The sequence below is a fragment of the Benincasa hispida genome, chromosome 9, assembly GCF_009727055.1.
Source record: "Benincasa hispida cultivar B227 chromosome 9, ASM972705v1, whole genome shotgun sequence".
Lineage (NCBI taxonomy): Eukaryota > Viridiplantae > Streptophyta > Magnoliopsida > Cucurbitales > Cucurbitaceae > Benincasa > Benincasa hispida.
The window spans coordinates 3,763,016-3,781,971 of NC_052357.1; the positions used below are offsets into that span (position 1 = coordinate 3,763,016).

The window sequence follows — 18,956 nt, forward strand, 5'->3', positions numbered from 1 at the left end:
AATTATTTCTTTAATGGGGTCTAATACGGTCACTTTTATGGTGGATATAGCTTTCTAAAGTAACTCAGAAGGAGAAATAAATTATAGAATATGCAAATGCAAACTTAGGATTATACATATATATATGATTATGCCCCTCTTGGCTGTTTGATCAAACAAATAGTACACTGACCAACAAAAAGAACGTATATACACACACACAAACTCCATATTCAAGCCTGCAATTCCTTGGCCTTTTGGAACTCTCCTTCTTCTTCCTTAACCCTAGCTTCCAACATTGACAATTCTTCCTCATTTGAGCTGATCTTTCCGTCGTCCATGGCGGTTCTTCTCTGATCCACACTCGGTCCATAAGCCCAGCTACACACAACATAGTACAAGATATTGATAGCACTCAAAATTGCAAGAAGCCAATAGTAATTCTCGAAATGCCCTTTGTTTATGTTCTTCGAAACCCAGCTCTCTTTTCCCCCTTTCGAAGTTACATTATCCACAGTACTCATAATCGCACTAGCCAACAAATTTGCCACCGCCATTCCCAATCCGAACAATGAAGAAGCAACGCTCGACATCGTTTTGGGGAATTCGGAGTAGTAAAACTCAGTTTGGCCAATCGCATTTAGGGCTTCGGCCAATCCATTCAAGCAATGTTGTGGAACGAGCCACAGAGCCGACATGTCGACGACGGCGTTGGGATCATCGACGATGCCTAGTGCGATGGCTTTTCTGCGGCGGATGTTCTCGACGATGGCGGAGAGTGCCATTGACATGGCGGAGCAAACGAGACCGGCTCCCATTCGAGATTTGACTCCAAAATGGACTGGTTTGCCGCGGATTTTGGAGGCGAGAGGGAGAATGGCGCGGTCGTAGAGGATGACCCAGATGACGATGGTGATGATGACGAAGGTGCCGAATGAGCCGGCGGGGATTTGGAAAGTGGAAGAGATGTGACGGTCCATGGATTTGGCTTGAAGAAGAGGGAAAGAGCTTTGGCTGATGTTAATGGACATCATTACGCCGGTGGACCAGATCGGAATTACTTTGATTAGGGTTTTGAGTTCTTCCACTTGCTCCACTGTGCATAAACTCCATGGATCTGCAGCGGTACCGTCGCCGGCGATGTCTTGCCCTGGGTTCTTCACCACACAGGCTTTATTCAAAAACCTAAAAACAATCCCATTCAAATTCAATGTTAAGTTAATTTTTAACCATTTGATTAACGAAAATATATGATGTAATAATATTAGAAGATTTGGCAACAACATAGGTATATTTATTTGCATAATTTAAGACATAATATTTGTATTATCAATCTCGTTAGATTATTCTCATCCATCTCTACTTAATCTCATCAAATGACTTTATAACCCTATAACATTTTTGTTATTAAGGAAACTTGAAAATTTAAGTAGGTGGTTGTCATGAATTTAACAAATTTAATATCTTATTTGGCCATTAGGTTAACCTGTGATGACAATTTAGAAAAAAAATGTTAAATTAATGCTATTCGATTTTAAAACTTCAAATATTAAATAAATACCATTTCGAAACATTACATATTGATAGTAACTTTAAACTAATAGATTAAAAGTAGATTAAAAAAAAAGATAATTGATTGAATTACAAGTTTCATCCATAAATTTTACAAAACTGAGTAAAAAATCATGAACTTTTAAAGTTGTATGTAATATGTAATTGCTTTTAAAAAAAATAACAAGTGGTTTTAAAAGATCACTTTTAGAAGATTAAAAACATGTATTCAACTATATAAAAGAATCATTTGAAAAGAAATAGAACTCTAAAAAAACAATAACAATAAAATAAATAAAAAATAAAAAATAAAAACACATATTTTGGGGGTTGTTGCATAAATGCTGTTCTTTATTAAAAAGTTTGAAAAGCAAATATTATTTGAAATTTTAGTCAAACATGGTTTTTTTGAATATGTTGAAAGACTATACACTTTTAATAATGTGGGTCTAAATATAGATAGAAATTTGGAAGGTTTAAAAGAAACATGAACATGAACCCAATTGATGCATAACATATTCCTTCTAAAAATTAGTTACTTTAATTAATTATTTTTTTTTAAAAAAAAGAGTACTTTTAAGAAAAGGACCAATCAAATTAAGTTTTATAATTAAGAAATCACATATATTATACTTCTAAAAGCAAAGGAAGCACTTCAAAGAAAGTGATAGCACTTTATAGAAAGATAAATGATTAACAAATAAAAGCACATGCTTAACATTAATTGTCATGACAACAACACACACTATATATAATTTTATATTACCTTAACAACTCAAAAGATTGGGAAGAAAAAGTGTTTATTTACTTTATTGCCCATCAAAGCAATAATACATGAAACAAAATCACCTTTCCAATTCAATGATATATAATAAATAACAACAAATTTAATCTCTATAATTTCAAATTATTCCGCAAAGTTTCAAACATTATAATTTGATTAATATTATTTAATTGTATAATACAATTCATCTCATCACTACCATATTAAATATTTGCCACAACCCAATGTTTTTCTTTTACCTATTTAATTAATAAATTTTTAATAAAATTTAAGCATGATTTTCTGTGGTTTAATAAAATTAAAAAGAAAAAACCACTATAATCGTACTTCATTACATAAACCCCACCTTCTTCAAGACTAATATTTTCAAAATTATACAAATAAAATGTAAATGAAACACAATCTATAGAGGTTATTAAATAAAAAAATTTTAAATCATCAAATATTATTATTTTGAAAAAAAAAATCTCGACAAACAATTAAAATTCTTATAAATAAGAAAAAAAATATATTTTAAAAAGTAAATTATGTATAAAATAAACTCCCAGTAAAGAAAAAAAAAAAGAAAAAAATGTCATAACAAATAACACTATTAAAACAAAACCAAACAAACATAGAAGATTAAATTATAAATTTAGCCATGATTGAGGTTTAGAATTTAGTCCTATAATTTAAAAGTTAGAATGGATTTGTTTGATAAAAAAATTCATAAAGAGTTGTACTCAAAGATTATTTATTAAAGTTTTATGACCATTTACGAGATTTTATCATAAAATTCTAATTTTTAATTAAACAAACAAAATTTATAATTTAATTAAAACAAAATTTACCTGAGCTTATCAGAGGGTTGAGTGAAACAAGAGTCCTTATGATAAAACCACTTATTAGACGCCGGCGACGGTGGGAGTGGGAATCTCCGATTCTTAAACGCGGCGACGGCGACTTGCGCAAAGCTACTAAACAAACTCTTGGTAGCCTTCTGTTTCACATAAATCGACGAAGCCGCAAAGAACAGAACGGTACCGAAAAGCATAAGACTCGCCGGAACTCCGAATCCCACTTTCCAACCCACGTGATCTTGAATGTAAACAATTCCGGTTAATGCGATTAGAACTGAAAACGAAGCCGATGCGTAGTACCACCCGAAGAATCTCTCCAGCATTCTTTTGTTGTTCGGATTCTCCCGCCGGTCGATTTGGTCGGCGCCGAAGGCCAGAGTGCACGGTCGGACGCCGCCGGCCCCGATGGACATCAGGATCAAGGCCGTGGCGAGAAGTGTCATTTGGCCGGCGGTCGGAGATCGGCAGGTCTCAGGGTGGAGCTGATCGCACGCCGGTGGTTTCGTCGCCGGAACCATCGCCGTTAGCCATAGAAGTAACATGCCCTGCCAGAGACAGAGAGATAACAAAACGACGACGTAAATCCAGCTTTAAAATCCTCATTTTTAGATTCTATTTTGATAATTTTCAAAATATTGTCGACCAGAACATAATTCCATAGGTATAAAACACATGTTTAGTGTTAATTATATATAATTTAGTGCTAATTAACCTATAATTCACCTTTCAAAACTCAAGATCTAAATCTCCATGACTCATTTATATTTATTGTACTAAGTAATGGTATTCATAAAGCTCGATAACCCAAAGAATTTGATAAACACAATCTAACCCATATGATTTGGATAGCGTCATCAATTTAATTACTTGAATTTCAATTCCTAAATTTTGTTTAGATCGGGACAATTCTTGATTCGCCTAAAATTACTCTAAGTACCGTGGATCCCACAATTAAATAATTTGAAGGCCAAACACTCTGCTCCTTGTCCAAAAGATAGGACTGAGCAAAACTTGATTTATTTTTAAAACACACATTTTTTTTTATGATACAATTATTATTTATTCTCCAAATAAAAAGAATTTTGAACTGTATGAAATGCAATTTTTCAAAATACATATTAAAAATGGAGTAACAAATCTTAATTGAATATAACTGAAAATAAATAAATTGACGTTGTCTACGTATTAATAAACATTATACTTTTTCTTAAAATGAAATTTAAATGAATGTCTCGATAACCCAAATCAATCTAATTAAATATAATCTAAAATTTGTCTCAACTCGTAATCTAACCATGGGATTACTAGAAAAGCTTTAAGTGTGAAGCAAAAAGAAAAATAAAGAAAAAAAAAAAACTGAATTGGAAGCCCCACTTGAACAATAATAATTTATAAATAAATTAAATTAAAAAAAAAAAAAAAACTGTGTATTGTTTGATGAATGAAAGAAGAGAGACATAAACAAACAGTAAAGTATTTTAACATAAACAAGATCTTCCCAAAAATAAACACTACTTTTTTTCTTTTTTTTTTTTTTTTTTTCCTTCACATTAATAATTAGGAAAAAAAGTAGAAAATGATTAATAAAAATGAATTCCCATCTGGAATTTAAAAAATTTGAAAGTGTAATAAATGGAAGATGGAAAATTCGAAAATCCTGAAATTAAAAATATAAAAAGATGAATTGAAAAGAGAAAAGAGAAAAATACCAAGAAACTGGCAATGGAGCCAAAGCCAATGGTGAGGAAACGACCCAAATAAGAATCAGAGAGAAAAGCACCGAGAAGAGGCATGAAATTGGTAGCAGCAGACCAAAAAAAGAGGATGTTATTTCCTTTAGCAAATCCCAAATTGTAATCCTTCATTAAGTACAATATCATATTGGGTAATAGCCCGTAACTCGCCACTTTCTCCAACGACTCGTTCACTGCAAAATTCCAGAACGAGTCGTTAGTAAAGAGTTTCTAGTCGATATAGTGATTGAATTTGAGTATCGTTTACAAGCGTACCTATAATGAAAGGCATAGTGAGAAGGCCTCCTTTTTTAGTAGATTTGGATGATTCTACTTCTTCTTCTTCTTCTGTGTTTAGACTCTGCATTGTTGCAGAGTTTTGTTGTTCCATTGCTCAAAATCTGCCTTTGGATTTGGATTTTTTTTTAAGTGAAGAAGAAGAAGGGAGAGAGAAGAGAGTGAGAGATGGGGGGTTTTTTGTGAGTTGTGGACATTCCTATAAAAAGGGGCCATTTTGGTGATGAGATCGCTGTCTAGAATTTTGAAAAAAATTAACTATTTTTTATTTTATTTTTTCAAATAAATATGTTTTTTTTTTAATTTGTAAAAAAAAAAAAAAAAGGTGTTTGATAAAGTTTTGAAAATAATGTGTTGAATTTAGCTGGCGCTGTCTGGGAAGCTTTGGGTCGGCGGTTAAAAGGCTCCCCGAAGAATGGGTTATCTTCTGGGATTAATTATTGATTTCAGCTTTCTTAATTCAAACCAATATAATATTAATATTAATACAACTACACTTTTAGTGATAATACTTTAAGTGCATCTCCATTTCTGCTCTCATCATACATAAGAATACTCAAATATTTTAGAAAATAAAGAAAATTTCACCATGTCTCAAATTATGATCAAACAATTTAGTGAGATGCATGAAGATAAGTATAGTTTAGGATGTACGTAAGTATTTTTCTTATAATTATCTGGAAAAAAAAATACAAAATTGAAATTTATGAAAAATTAAAGGGAAGAGGGTGTGATTGTTTGTTCAAACATAAACATATCTCTACTATTAGATCATGATGTTTACTTATATATAGAAGGATGACATATGTTGCGCAATCGTTTCGACCGGATAGTTGTAATGGGCAAACAACATGACTTTTCTTCATTCAAACATATATCCCCTATTAGATCGTAAAGTAAATTCATATCTATGGCGTAAATCATACTCATACACCAAAGGAAAAGCCACTTTAATCTAAATAGTATTGATGAGACAAAAGATGTGACTATCGGTTTAAGTATACATTAACTAACAGATTGTGATATTCTATATCAATGGTTTAAATCACACCTATGCACAATATATATATATATATATATATAATTTCATCGTGTAATAAGTTCAACTTGAATAATTATACTGAGAATGATAACATAGGTATTATTAAAAGATGTAAAGATAAAATAAAGTTGTAAAAATTTTCACTTTACAAGCCACCTTTTTATACATTAATGTATAAATTTTATAAGGTAATAGTAGTGTAGTACTACTTAATTAAGAAAACTAAACAAAAGGAACATATGAAGAATTTTAACAGAAATCCCAAGTCTTTGGTGTGACAATTTAGTTTCAACTCCTATGATAATTCTTCAACACAACTCCTTGATGTACCATTAGTATTTGAGTTGTGCTAGTCAATTAGCTTGATGTTCGTTATGAGATTTTGCACTCGGTTTTTATTTACATGTAAGTAAATATCTAAAAATTCATTTTAATTGACTTGAGAAAAAATTGTTTTTCAAAAAACCTATTTTTTTCTAAACACTTTGGATAAAAATTGATTAAATTACACTTGAAAAACTATATTAAGTGGTTGTCAAACATTCTAATTTCTTCCAAAATGACATATTTTTTAAATTAAACATTTGAAAATGTATTACAAACACATCCTAAATAAAAACACATACGTAATATAACATTGATAAAATTTTAGAGAAAAATGACAATAAAATATTTTTTTTGGTTAACATTTATGAATTTTGCAACGTTATTAAATGGTTAATTTGTACATTAGGCAAACTTATTTTTGTGTAAAACTTTATTTTATAGAAATTAATGAGTTCATGAAGATTACTTCACTATCTAATTTTTATTGGGTCAACTTCCTCGAAGCTTAGGACTTAGAGTAAAAAAAGGAAAAAAGAGATATTTTCAAGTAGGTAATAAAACAATTTACATGATTTATCAAAGCAATTGGAGCCAAATTGAAATTATATTATATCAATTAAATTCAATAAAACTTAAATGGAAGGATTTAAGTTTTTTTTAGTAGTCCAACCTTTTCATTTCAAAGTTTAGATCGATCGAATTATATTATGTTTGTCAATATGAGTATATCTCAATTTATATAATGTTCGTACTATCAACTTGAAATAAAAAATTTGATTTTTCCTACCCACATTTTAATACAATATCTTTGTGAAAATAAATTATACAATGTTCGTGAAATGATTTAAGTTAATGTTAGAATAAAAGTAGAATAGTTGAGATAAAAAAAAGGAAAAAAATGAGAGATAATAATGGGCCTATGAGGGAGATATAGTGCGGTAGGCTTTACAATAATTACAATGGTCCACTGTCCACCGTGTCAATTTTTTTTGCGTGCCCTTCTTGCATTGCAATCACGGGCCACTATTAGAAATAAAAAATATACATTTTTATATAAAATTTAAAATAAATAAATAAATGTTAAATCTCATTTTAGTTAAAAGTTCAAAATCCAAAATAGATAATTTTTTAAAGTTGATATACTAAAATAGAATAAATTGAAAAGTCAGAGAGTAAAATTGACGTTGAATTACCAAAATAAAATAAATAGATTAAAACGTCTGGAAATTTTAAAATAATTTTAACCTGTAATAAATAATTTCCCCCCAACCCCTAAAGAAAATAATAATTAAAAAATTGATTACTTCATTGTCCTTACACAGATGCTATGAATAGATGAATTGTAAGTGAATCTTGACTTTCTGATCTCATCCCATACTCTTTAGTTCACTTTTTTTTTCCTTTTTTTTTTTTTCTTTTTCTATTATTTTATTCTAAATATTTATAGGTAGGTCGATCTAACATATTTTATCATTTCAAAAAGCGATAGTTTAGTATGAACTCAAATGAAGTGTTGGAGTGTTGAATAAATGTAAGTATATATATGTCAAGAACAAAGTTAATTAAACCTTAAAAAAAAAATTACTCGAGATTTAGATTTTTGTCAAAATTTGCAGAGTTTTGATATTTTACGTATAATTTTTAAATCAGAAAAACCTTTGGAACTAATAGATAATAAATCGAGTATTAGTTTGAAATCATATTACAAATTTATATCATGTTTGATAATCATTTGCTTTTTAGATTTTGAAAATTAAGTCAATTTTTTCTCAATTTCTTACCACGATCTTCATCTTTCTTTTAGTTTATAAATTTTCTAACATCTACTTTTTTTAATTTATAAAATTAGCTTGGTTTTTGAAAACATTGGTAGAATATAGATGACAAAACAATAAATTTAAAACTGAAAAAAGTGTTTATAAACTTAGCTTTTGAAAACTAAAAACAAAAACTAAACTGTTATCAAATGAAACAAACTTAAGTTGTTGAATTTTGACATTTAGCATCTATTTAGTTAATGGATTTTTAAAATGACTAATAAATCTCCCGACATTCAAATTTGTATCTAACACGTTTCCATTAATTTTTATATCTTTTAAAATTAACTAACCTATTAAATTTAAATTGGATTTTTATGGTTAAAAATTAAAATTCTTAAGTTTTCATGATGTGTCTAGTAAATTTACGAATTTAAAAAATATAAAAATCCAATGGCTAAATTTTGTGATGTTATATAAATTATTGAATATTATTTAAGCATTATCTTAAAAAGAAAAAGAAAAAAACATTGAAACTATAGTCAACAGAACAAGTTCTGTAATTGATTATTTTTTTTCCCCCTTTACACGTGAAGATGAAAAAGACGAGGAAGAAAAAAAAAATGAAAATCAAAGAACAAAGAAAAAGACCCTTTCGTCCACTTTATAAGAATTATTTATCTTTCTGTATATATGTGTGTGTGCATACGTGTGGTCATTGTATTCACATTTGATATAGAAATATTTATAACAAAGTTTTAATTCATACTCTAGACCAATGTCGAATGTGGTTTTAAATTCAAATAAAATATTCACCCACAAAATCATGTCTTATTAGATTTTAAGGTAATGTCCTCTTATCTAGTTAAAATTAGCTCCAATAATTATAAAGTATTGCACCTACTAATCTTTTTAACTAGAAAATTAAGTTTTCATGAATGTATCCACTTTTTTGTGTACATCTTTATATTTAGACTAAGGGTGCAAAGAGAAACCGTAAAATCCGCTTAAATCGATTGAAACTGCTCGTCAGTTCGAATTGAAACTGGTCGGTTTGGGTTGGAAATATATAACATAAAAAATATATAGGTAGGTTTAGATTAAGCGAAAAAAAGAAAAAGAAAAAGACCGAACCAGCTGTCATTTGGTTAGATTGGTTGAAAGGCATACCTTTATATTCTAGGTTGTTGGTTGGGAAACTTCAAAATTTTGTTTTATTTCTTAAAAAATATTTTGTTGATTCCCTCCCTGCCAGACAATCACGAGTGCACACAAGAATTGGTAAACCACAGATCGAGCCGACCAAACTGTCGACTGGAGTGGTTCAGACAATGAAGTTTCTCTTGAGGTCAGTTCGGTTCCTATTTTTAATATTTCCTTAACCTAATAATCTGTTTGGTTCTGTTTTTTTTTTTTTTTTTTTTTTTTTTATAAAAATCAAGCTAACCGAATCGTTTACGCCTCTAATAATCATTATTTACACCCTAGCATTTCAATAAAATAAATATATTTTGTTTTATTAGTAAGATTTTTGTGAGATTAATTTATAGATATTTTAAAAGATTTGGATGAAAGTGAAGTATATATTTATTTAGAAAGAGGGAATTGAATAATATTATAGGTAGGGGGAGTGTAGGAGTTGAAATGGAAGGTATTTAGTAAAAGAGTAAAAGAGTGAAAGAGAGAGGTTTCTTGTGGAAGGTGGCAATAGGTGAATATTTGATGTTGGGAAATGGGAAAATTGGAGTTTGCAAGTTACCATTCAACTTTTCAAACTATGGCCTACCTTACACTTCACTACCATCAATTGCACTTTCTCCCAACTCAATTCTCTCTTTCTCATTTGCCTTTTCTTTTCTCTAAATACTCCTCTCTCTCTCTCTCTCTCTCTCATACTCATATACTTTCCATTAGATGATGAATTATTAATGGTTGATTTAATCAAAATGTCAATACAAATATCCATTAAAAAATATTTTGATGTATGTAGTAATTGTATGTCCTTCGTCTCTAGGATTTAAAATGATATTTACGACGTTTGTATTTGAGGTGTCGAGTTGTTTAGTCTAGAGTTAGGAAATATTAGAGGGATGGAGAGTGAAAGAGGGGGAGACGAAATTTCTCGATAAATTTACAAAATTTCAATAATAAACACTTTTGAAGTTGGTGGAGTTCAGTTATTTAACATCGATTCATGAAGTCAATGGGCCAAATACCCTCGAAGTTTTAACTTTAGTTTCAATCTAGTCCATAGGTTTCAAAATATTAAAATTTGAGTTTTATTTCAATTTGGTTTTTAAGTTTCGAGATTTACACTTCTAATCTTAATTTTTTTTTTTCATTAAATACTCACTCTTAGTCATTGGCGTCAATGTCTATTAATTAATTTAAAATAAGTAATACAATAAAATTTGAAATCCAATTTTAACGATAATAAAAATAGCAAAAATTGAATTAATTAAAAATTTTTAAATCAATTAATAGATATTAACACTAAAAATGAAAAATGAGTATTTAGTGAAAAATTGAGACGAAAAGTGTAAATCTCGAAACATAGGACCAAATTGAAATAAAACTTAAATTTCAATGATAAAATTGTAACCAATACAAGAAATAACACATACCATAACTAACAAAAAATGCTATAGTAAACCTTTCATAGCCTTTTTTAAAGGTCCTGGATAGTCCATGTTATTAAAAGTTCATGACTTTTGATAGTTATTTTTGTTAGCTATATCTAATGCTATTAAAAACTTTTAAAATATAGCATATTTACCTTACGATCAAAATATATCATAACATTACTTATTAAAGCTATAATAAGTTTTCATAGGAAATAAGAGAAGCTATTATAACTTTATAGTAACATTTTCTTAAAGCTAATATTAGTTTTTATATACCATTTGTATGCACTATTGAGATTTTGATAGCCTTTTTTACGTTGTTAAAAGTTTCTAAAGCTTTTTCTTGTCAATTATTTATACCAATGGATATAATGGCCATTTTTAGCCATTTTTAAAAATTATTTATAGAGATGCAATAAACCATGTGTCATTATTTTTTTTTACAAACCTTAAATGATATCTACAAAACATATATGAATTATATATATAAAATATCACAAGTCCCACTCCATAAATGAAATTTTGTAATTCATTACATTACACATTTAAGTAGTGTTTAATACAATAATAATAATAAAAAAAAAAAAGTCAAAGTAAATTTCTACAAAATAAGTAGACAAAATACAACATTTGTCAAGTTTTGAAGATTAAAGTAACGAGTACAAAATTAAAGGGTCAAGTGAGTCGTTATGTTCATCTATATGCAAAGCCTCGTTCCATCCACCTACAAAACAATTACAATATATATACAAACACATAAAACAAGCATGAATTACTTCATTCATCAAGATTACAAGCTAAGAACTTATGGAATTAAAATGTTAAAAAAGATCAGAGTCCTCTAAACCATCTCTTGTTTCACCCATTTTTTTGTAGGAGAAGACCGTCGCTCATCAAAGCCTTCCTCAGTTAGTAGGGAAGGAAGAACATCATTTTTTTTTTTTTTAATGGAGGCTAACTTTGACATTGCTCAATCATCACAAAAGCAACACAACACCAATGTAGTAACTATATTGCATCTAAGTAAATGATACTTACCTTATAGAGAGTAGAGAGGAAAAGAGTTCCAAAATATGGAATTTTGAAGTCTTGATAAGAGACTTAAATGAATGAAGTTGAAATCCAAGAAATGAAGCTCAAAAGAAAAGATAAATCCATGTAAGAATGATATTATTTGAATACATTTAGTGGTTATGTCTGTAGCATGAATAATCATCATCATTCTAAATATTGTGTAAGGTAGAAGTTGCATAACTACAAAAATAGCAAATACCAAAGACTATATAAAAAGTTTAAACAAAGGAGTACAGAAGTTTAGACTAAAGGCTGACAAAACCAAACTCATATACTTTAGAAATGAACGTCCACAATCACACAAAAGTCTCTTCACATTTTGCAAATCACAATGATAGTGCTCAAGTATTCAATAAAATCATCTTTGTCTTTGCGTGCCCATTGACAAGTAACTCCTACAACAACCAAAAAAAAATAGGTTATTTGGCAATAAGTAGTGAGCGAAAGAGAAGAAAAAACGACAGACAAATAGATCCACCTTTTAGATGGTTAAAAAGAGAAAAAAAAAATCAAAATCAACTGACAACATACTCAACATTTTTCTTTACCATCCTAATAGGTAGAAGTTGTCAACTTTGATGTTCATTTATTTTTTTTACATTTTCAAAGGGGATAAACTGGTTATTCTACTTTTAAGTTATTTTTGGATTAAAATAGAATTATTGAAGAAATTTTTGAACTAATTTGGGATTTCTTGAAAAGAAGAGAAACTCAAGGAGACCCGAGTTAAGAACTGTGCTAGGCAAATTCTTGAAGGATTAAAAAGGAAGACTATCAGTGGTTTTTATTATTTTGTTATGTTGTATTATATATATAGGTAAAGTTTGAAAAATTGGCATGGTCCGAAAATGTGTTTTCTTGGATTTTATTGGTTGACTTAAATTCATGATATATTATTGTTGTGATTTGCATTAGAAACTGGGATTGTACCTTGGAAAAATTTGTTAGCGTGCCTACAGCACGTCTAGCAAGGTAATGTTGACATGTGCACATTCGGTGGGCTATATGGATACTGGAATTGTTTCCACATCATTCATATTGGGAATACCCGGAGAGATTCATGATCATGTCAGGGTTATCCAGTTACCAGGCTGGGAGGGTTGCATTGTTGTTGTGATAGTTATCTTGTGTGAAAATTGTTTTTCCACAAATGTGTTCCTTAAATCAAACTTGTTTTCATTATTTTCTTAAAAGGTACCACTCACTGGGCTTTCTAGCTCATGTTTTTCAATGTTTTACTTTTCACCGCCTAGGTAGTAAATAGTGGAACGTTCTAAGGAAAGTCACCCAAGATTTGGAACTACTACCCTCTCACAGTGCGAAACTCGGATTGGGTTATCTTTAAAAGTCATTAGGATTGTCAAAACTAATATTGTATAATAGTACAAACTTTGTATCTACTCTTTAAAAATTAATTAAGTTCTCATTTATTAGCTATTTGTGGAATGGTATGAACTTGGGTAGTTGGTATCACAAGGGTGGTATCGACTGTCTTCACGTCTCCTTCCAGGTTTGGGAGACAAGGCTCGAGAGGGGGCGTGATATTCTATTTATTGGTTGGACCATAATCAGGTTGTTCATTAAAGAAGCATTGGTACTTAAGGAGTTAGAGGTAACCCAAGGATAAAATGGTAATTTGACACAATTGGAGTTACAAACACTTGTGAATGACTAACTTGCTATTATTGGCCTATATTCGTGGACATAGAAATATATCTGTAGTGAGAAGAGCAGCTGTGGGTCTTTAGTGGAGTGTACTCACAGTTAACAAATATTGATTAACTTGGTTAATGAGTTTAGCCAATCAATCTCATATTGTGGGAGCTTCTAATCTACAAGTCCACTAGATTCTCTTGTTAGCTCACTAAAGGATATTAAAGAGGACTGGTTTGAATTGTTCAAATCAATTTGAAGAAATTGTATATTAATATGTTTGATATGTAATTGATTATGAATGTGAACTATAATTCGAATTAAGTCAGAAAGAAACATTTGAATGAGATTCAAATAATTAATTCAAGTGAATTAGATTCACATAGAATTAATTAATAAATATAGAGGTGTTGTACGTAGACATACGATGTTTATAATAATTAAATATATATACGTTAAATTGGATTTAACGTGTAAATAGTTATTTAATTAATGTACTAATTAATTAAATAAGTTTTATTTAATTAATTGTGCATAAGAAAAAAATGGAAAAAAACTTGGAGAAGAGGGTTGACTATTGTCTATATAAAGTCTTTCTTATGGTCCTTTTGGGACAAGCATTCATTGTGCAAATTTTTTCCTAAACCATAAAAAGAAAACTTATTCATAGTGGAAATAAGGCACAAAGTGTGAACTAGAAAACTCAAATTTCTTTTTTAAAATCATCTTAAGAAGATAGAAAAATTAAGTTCCAACCAACATTGTATGTGATATTTCAAATTACCTGTTACTTGGGAACTCGTAAAAAAGTTCAATTGATCTTGAAGTGTGAATCGATGAGTTTAGAAATTAGAAACCCAAGGGATTTCGCTGTTGGGTTTCTCTTATACTATCTCAAACTCCAAATTTCTTACTTTGTCATCTACTTTTTATCAATAATTTAAAAAACCAAGCCATTAAAACTAAGAAACTAACTTTTCAAAAGTTGCTTTTCTTTTTTAAATTTGGCTAAGAATTCAACCATTGTATTTAAGAAAGATGCAATGCAATCGATGTAAAAAATGGAGAGAAAATAGTCTTAATTTTAAAAAATAAAAACGAAATAGTTATTAAATGGGACCTTAATTTTTTTTTTTTTTTTTTTGAAAATTATCCTTTTCTAAATACTACTTCCACGGTTTCACTTGTATATTTCTTTATGATTTTAGAAATGTTTCCAAAATTCAAGTGGTGTTTCTAAGAACTTAAGAAAAAAAAGAGTTCTTCGAATTTTATTATTCTTTTGGTACTTATCTAAAATTTCAAATGTTACATTTCAAAAGATGAAAACGATGGTAAGAAATGACGTGAAAAGAACATAATTTTAATTTTTTAAAAAAAGAAAAAGGGAAAAGAAAAGAAAAGAAGCTTAATTGGGTTTTGCTATTTTATTTTCCCACTCTTTAATGAGTCATTATTTTATTATAAAGAGAGATGGATTATATTTACAGGTTGTGAATGTGGTATACTTGTTTTGGTATAAATGTCCATATATGGAAGTTTTCTTATTCCCTTTTCACCCACTATATCAACTCCCCCAAATATTTGTAAACATTGAAAATAAAAAGAAGAGCAAACATTCCCATCCTCTATTTTTGCTTTTAATCTTCCTTGTTTTCAGTATTAATTAAAACATTTCAATTATAGTAATTTAGCCTTTAATCTTAAAAAAAAGTTGGTTGATTTAGTTTTAACCATATTATAATTGAATTTATTTGATTTATTAAAAATTTTTAAACTTAAATATTATTTTGGTCTCTGAACTACAAACTTTATCTTATATTGATCTTTAAACTTTTGAAAACGTTCGTTTTAATCTTTAAACGTTAAAAAAGTGCTTGTTTTGACCCCTACCGTTAAGATTTTATTAACTCTAACAAAATTTGAGGTCGCTTGTACTTTTAGATGATTTGCATCTAAATGACTTGGTCAATATTAGGTTTAAAATTGTTGAATCTTGAGGTTCCTTTTGTGCAATTAATTTTGTTCTTTTATCACATGTTCAACCAAAAAATAAGCTTCACAACTTCATCTCTTTGATTAAAATATTTTAGAAGCAGAGAGAAACAATGTTGAAAAGGACATCGATTAAATTAATTTTAACAAAGACAACAAATAAGTAAATGACCCACTTGCATACTAGCAGCGCTTCCTAACCAAACAGAAGGAGCATAGCAATATCATGCCTCATGTAATTCACCACCGTCTTTTGTTTCTTCCTCAATAACTTTATCCTTGCTAGACCATTTTCACTGCTGTTTTGTTGTCGTCAAAACCCTAGCTAAACAAAAGAAAAAAAATTCAATCAATTAATCCTTATTCTTGTTATAAGGAAATAACAAAAATGGATGAATAAAGAAAACCTCATTTCTCACAAGCTTTTCGTAATGTCCCCAAAATCAATGGCTCCTATTTACCAACATTTTAAAAGAAAAATGGGATGAATAAAAAAACAAAAATCCGAAACCCTTTATGAAAAATAAAATTAGTACCATTTGGAGGAGTTACAGCCAATGCGGAAGAGGGTGATGAATTACTTGACGATCTAGATGGAACAAACACCAACTTCAGTGATGGCGCTCATGAATAGATAAAAAAGAAGGGGTAACGATTTACAAAGAAAAAGAAGAGCGATATTGAGGGAGTGGGTAAAAATTACAAGCTACTCCATAATTATGTTAATGTTAACAAAATCTTAACGATGGGGATCAAAATAAACATCTTTTAATGACTAAAATGAAGGCTTTTGAATGTTTAACGAACAGAGTAGAATAAAATTCATACTTCAGGAACAAAAATAAACTTAATATTCCTATAATTATATAAACTTTACTTGATATGAGAGGAAAATCCTAGAATTTATGTCTAGAAGGATTTTTTTTTTATTTTTTGTTTTGAAGAAAACAAACCCATCTTTTTTTAGAAAAAAAAATAATAAAAAAAATTGTAGTTTATATATAGTTTCCATTCCATGGCTAGTATTTAAAGAGAATGCAAACAAAGTTCATAAATTACAGAAAGGTCAGAAAATATATAAAGGAAAATGATTAAAGAAAGAGAGAAGACAGTACAAGTTTATGTTTTAAAATTGAAAGCCAAACAAATGGAAGTTTTGTTTCTTTATGGTTGTCTAAGTAAGGATCTTCAAAATTTTAATAATTTTGATGGTGATCTCAGACACTCAGAGATTATTTAATGCACAATATGTGGAGGAAAAAAAGGTGAAAACTTTTTTTAAAAAAAAAAAATAAAAAAAAAAAAATTCTTCTGGGATTTTTCACTTTTTGCTAGTACTTTGATAAAAATGAAAGAAAAAAAAAACATGGATGAATTTTTTTGTCCAAGAAAATATACAAAGAAAAGGTCACTTCATTGCCTGTCTCACAATTTTTAAGTAATCCTAGAGTATTTGTATTCAAATAAGTGTTCAAATATAGAAAAATGAATTAAAATATTTATAAATAATAGTAAAATATCATAATCTATTTTTGATAGATTGCGATAAACAGCGATAGACTGCTTCAGATAGTAGTTTATCACTGTCTATCAAAAATTAATTGTGATATTTTGTTATTATTTATAAATATTTTTAACAGTTTTGTCATTTAAAATAGTTTCTTCTAATTTGATAACAAATATTAATTAGACATCTCATAACACTAAGAGGTTGTTTGGGGACCCAACATGAGATGGTATATTCTTACATCCTATCATCCCAATTATTCTATCTCACTGATTTTAATTGTTTGTGGGCCCATTTTCGGAACGTATTTCGTATCTCACCGTCATTTTCCTTTCGTGTATCGTATATTATCTCAGTGCTTGAACATATTCGATTATACTCGATCATAACTTTTCAAACATCAAAACTTCTCATATCTTATACCATCTCAATGTCCCAAACAGTCCTAAGACCAAACTCATAATACACGGATAAGTTAGTCAAAACACTTATCCATTTAAGCATTTTCTCGGTAACACATAAATGAACAAAATATAACGTAACAATGACAACTCTTTTGTTAAATATTTATTTAATAAGTATTATAATTATAATTAATTTTTATGTCAAGCTCAAAAAACCTAATAAACATTATAAAAACAAAAAGGGGCAAAAAAGAAAACCTAATAAATCGATAAAAAAAAAAAAAAAAACATAAATTTAATATCTCTTCATTCTCGGTGTAGAAAATTATTGAATTATAAAAGGAAATAAAAGAAAAGGGGTTGTAAGATGAGAATGTCCAAAAAAAAAAAACAGAAAAAGAAAGGTGTAGGTTGGTCATGGTCTAAAATACAATATATCTATCTTTAATAAAAAATATAATACAAATCAACAAATATTATATAAATTCTCTCTAGAAAAACAAGATTGTGACAACCAAATAAAGAATTTAATATTTAGACAAAAGAAAGAAGACATTGGTATTCATCGACATAAATAAAGTGAATGTAGTAATAATGAAACTATTCATCAAAAAAACACAAATGTTTTGTTTAGAAGCATGTCCAAAAAATATTATCTTTTGGTTTAAAATAATTTTTAAAAAAATACTAAGATACATTTTAAGTTGCATATACATCTTTGTGTGATTAATATGATATATTATGAATATGATAATAACTTGTGCCTAGAGGTCAATTCACCTTGGACAACCATTAAAAAAAAAAAATAGCTATTGTGAAAATTGTGATTATAGACGACATGATTAAGAAAATTATGGGTTTTTTTTTTTTCAATTATATGGACTTATTCTAGAACAATGACCAAAATATTTGGTGATATATCCATAAATCGTTTGATATCGATATTATAATTCTTGTTCTAGAGGACTAAAATGATTTACAATTCAATTACAGGGTTACTATACATATTGTAATCCCTTTATTAGAGATATAAAAAATTTCGTATTTCGTTGCCTGAGAGATTCGAACTCTCGTAGGGATACCCCATGTACTTAGCAGGCACACGCCTTAACCACTCGGCCAAAGCAACATGTTTGACAATAATATATATTTTACAACTTTAGTGTAATTAATTAGGCCCTAATCGATAGCCATTTTGATTTTAGCTTTTGATTAGTTTTAAAAATTAAGCCTTTAAATAGTCATTCTACTTATAAACTTCTTACTTTGTTATCTACTTTTTATCAATATTTTTAAAAATTAAAAAAAAAAGTAATTTTTTTAAACTTAAAATCGTTATCAAACGGGGCATAAATTAATATAAAATTTATTATATTGAGAATTGTAATCC

General features: G+C 28.7%; 1 protein-coding gene and 1 non-coding gene across 2 annotated transcripts; both read right to left on the minus strand.

The window, feature by feature from the left end:
- Positions 1–60: 60 nt before the first annotated feature.
- LOC120085601 (protein NRT1/ PTR FAMILY 1.2) lies at positions 61–5,377 on the minus strand. The gene is made up of 4 exons (XM_039041668.1): positions 5,163–5,377; positions 4,863–5,080; positions 3,145–3,698; positions 61–1,164 (listed from the first exon to the last, which is right to left on the minus strand). The coding sequence occupies exons 1-4, from the start codon at positions 5,275–5,277 to the stop codon at positions 213–215; spliced, it is 1,839 nt and encodes a 612-aa protein (XP_038897596.1). The 5' UTR covers positions 5,278–5,377; the 3' UTR covers positions 61–212.
- A 13,236-nt stretch (positions 5,378–18,613) lies between these two features.
- On the minus strand, positions 18,614–18,695 carry TRNAS-GCU. The gene has a single exon. It is a non-coding gene; the product is annotated as a tRNA-Ser (tRNA).
- Positions 18,696–18,956: the final 261 nt, after the last annotated feature.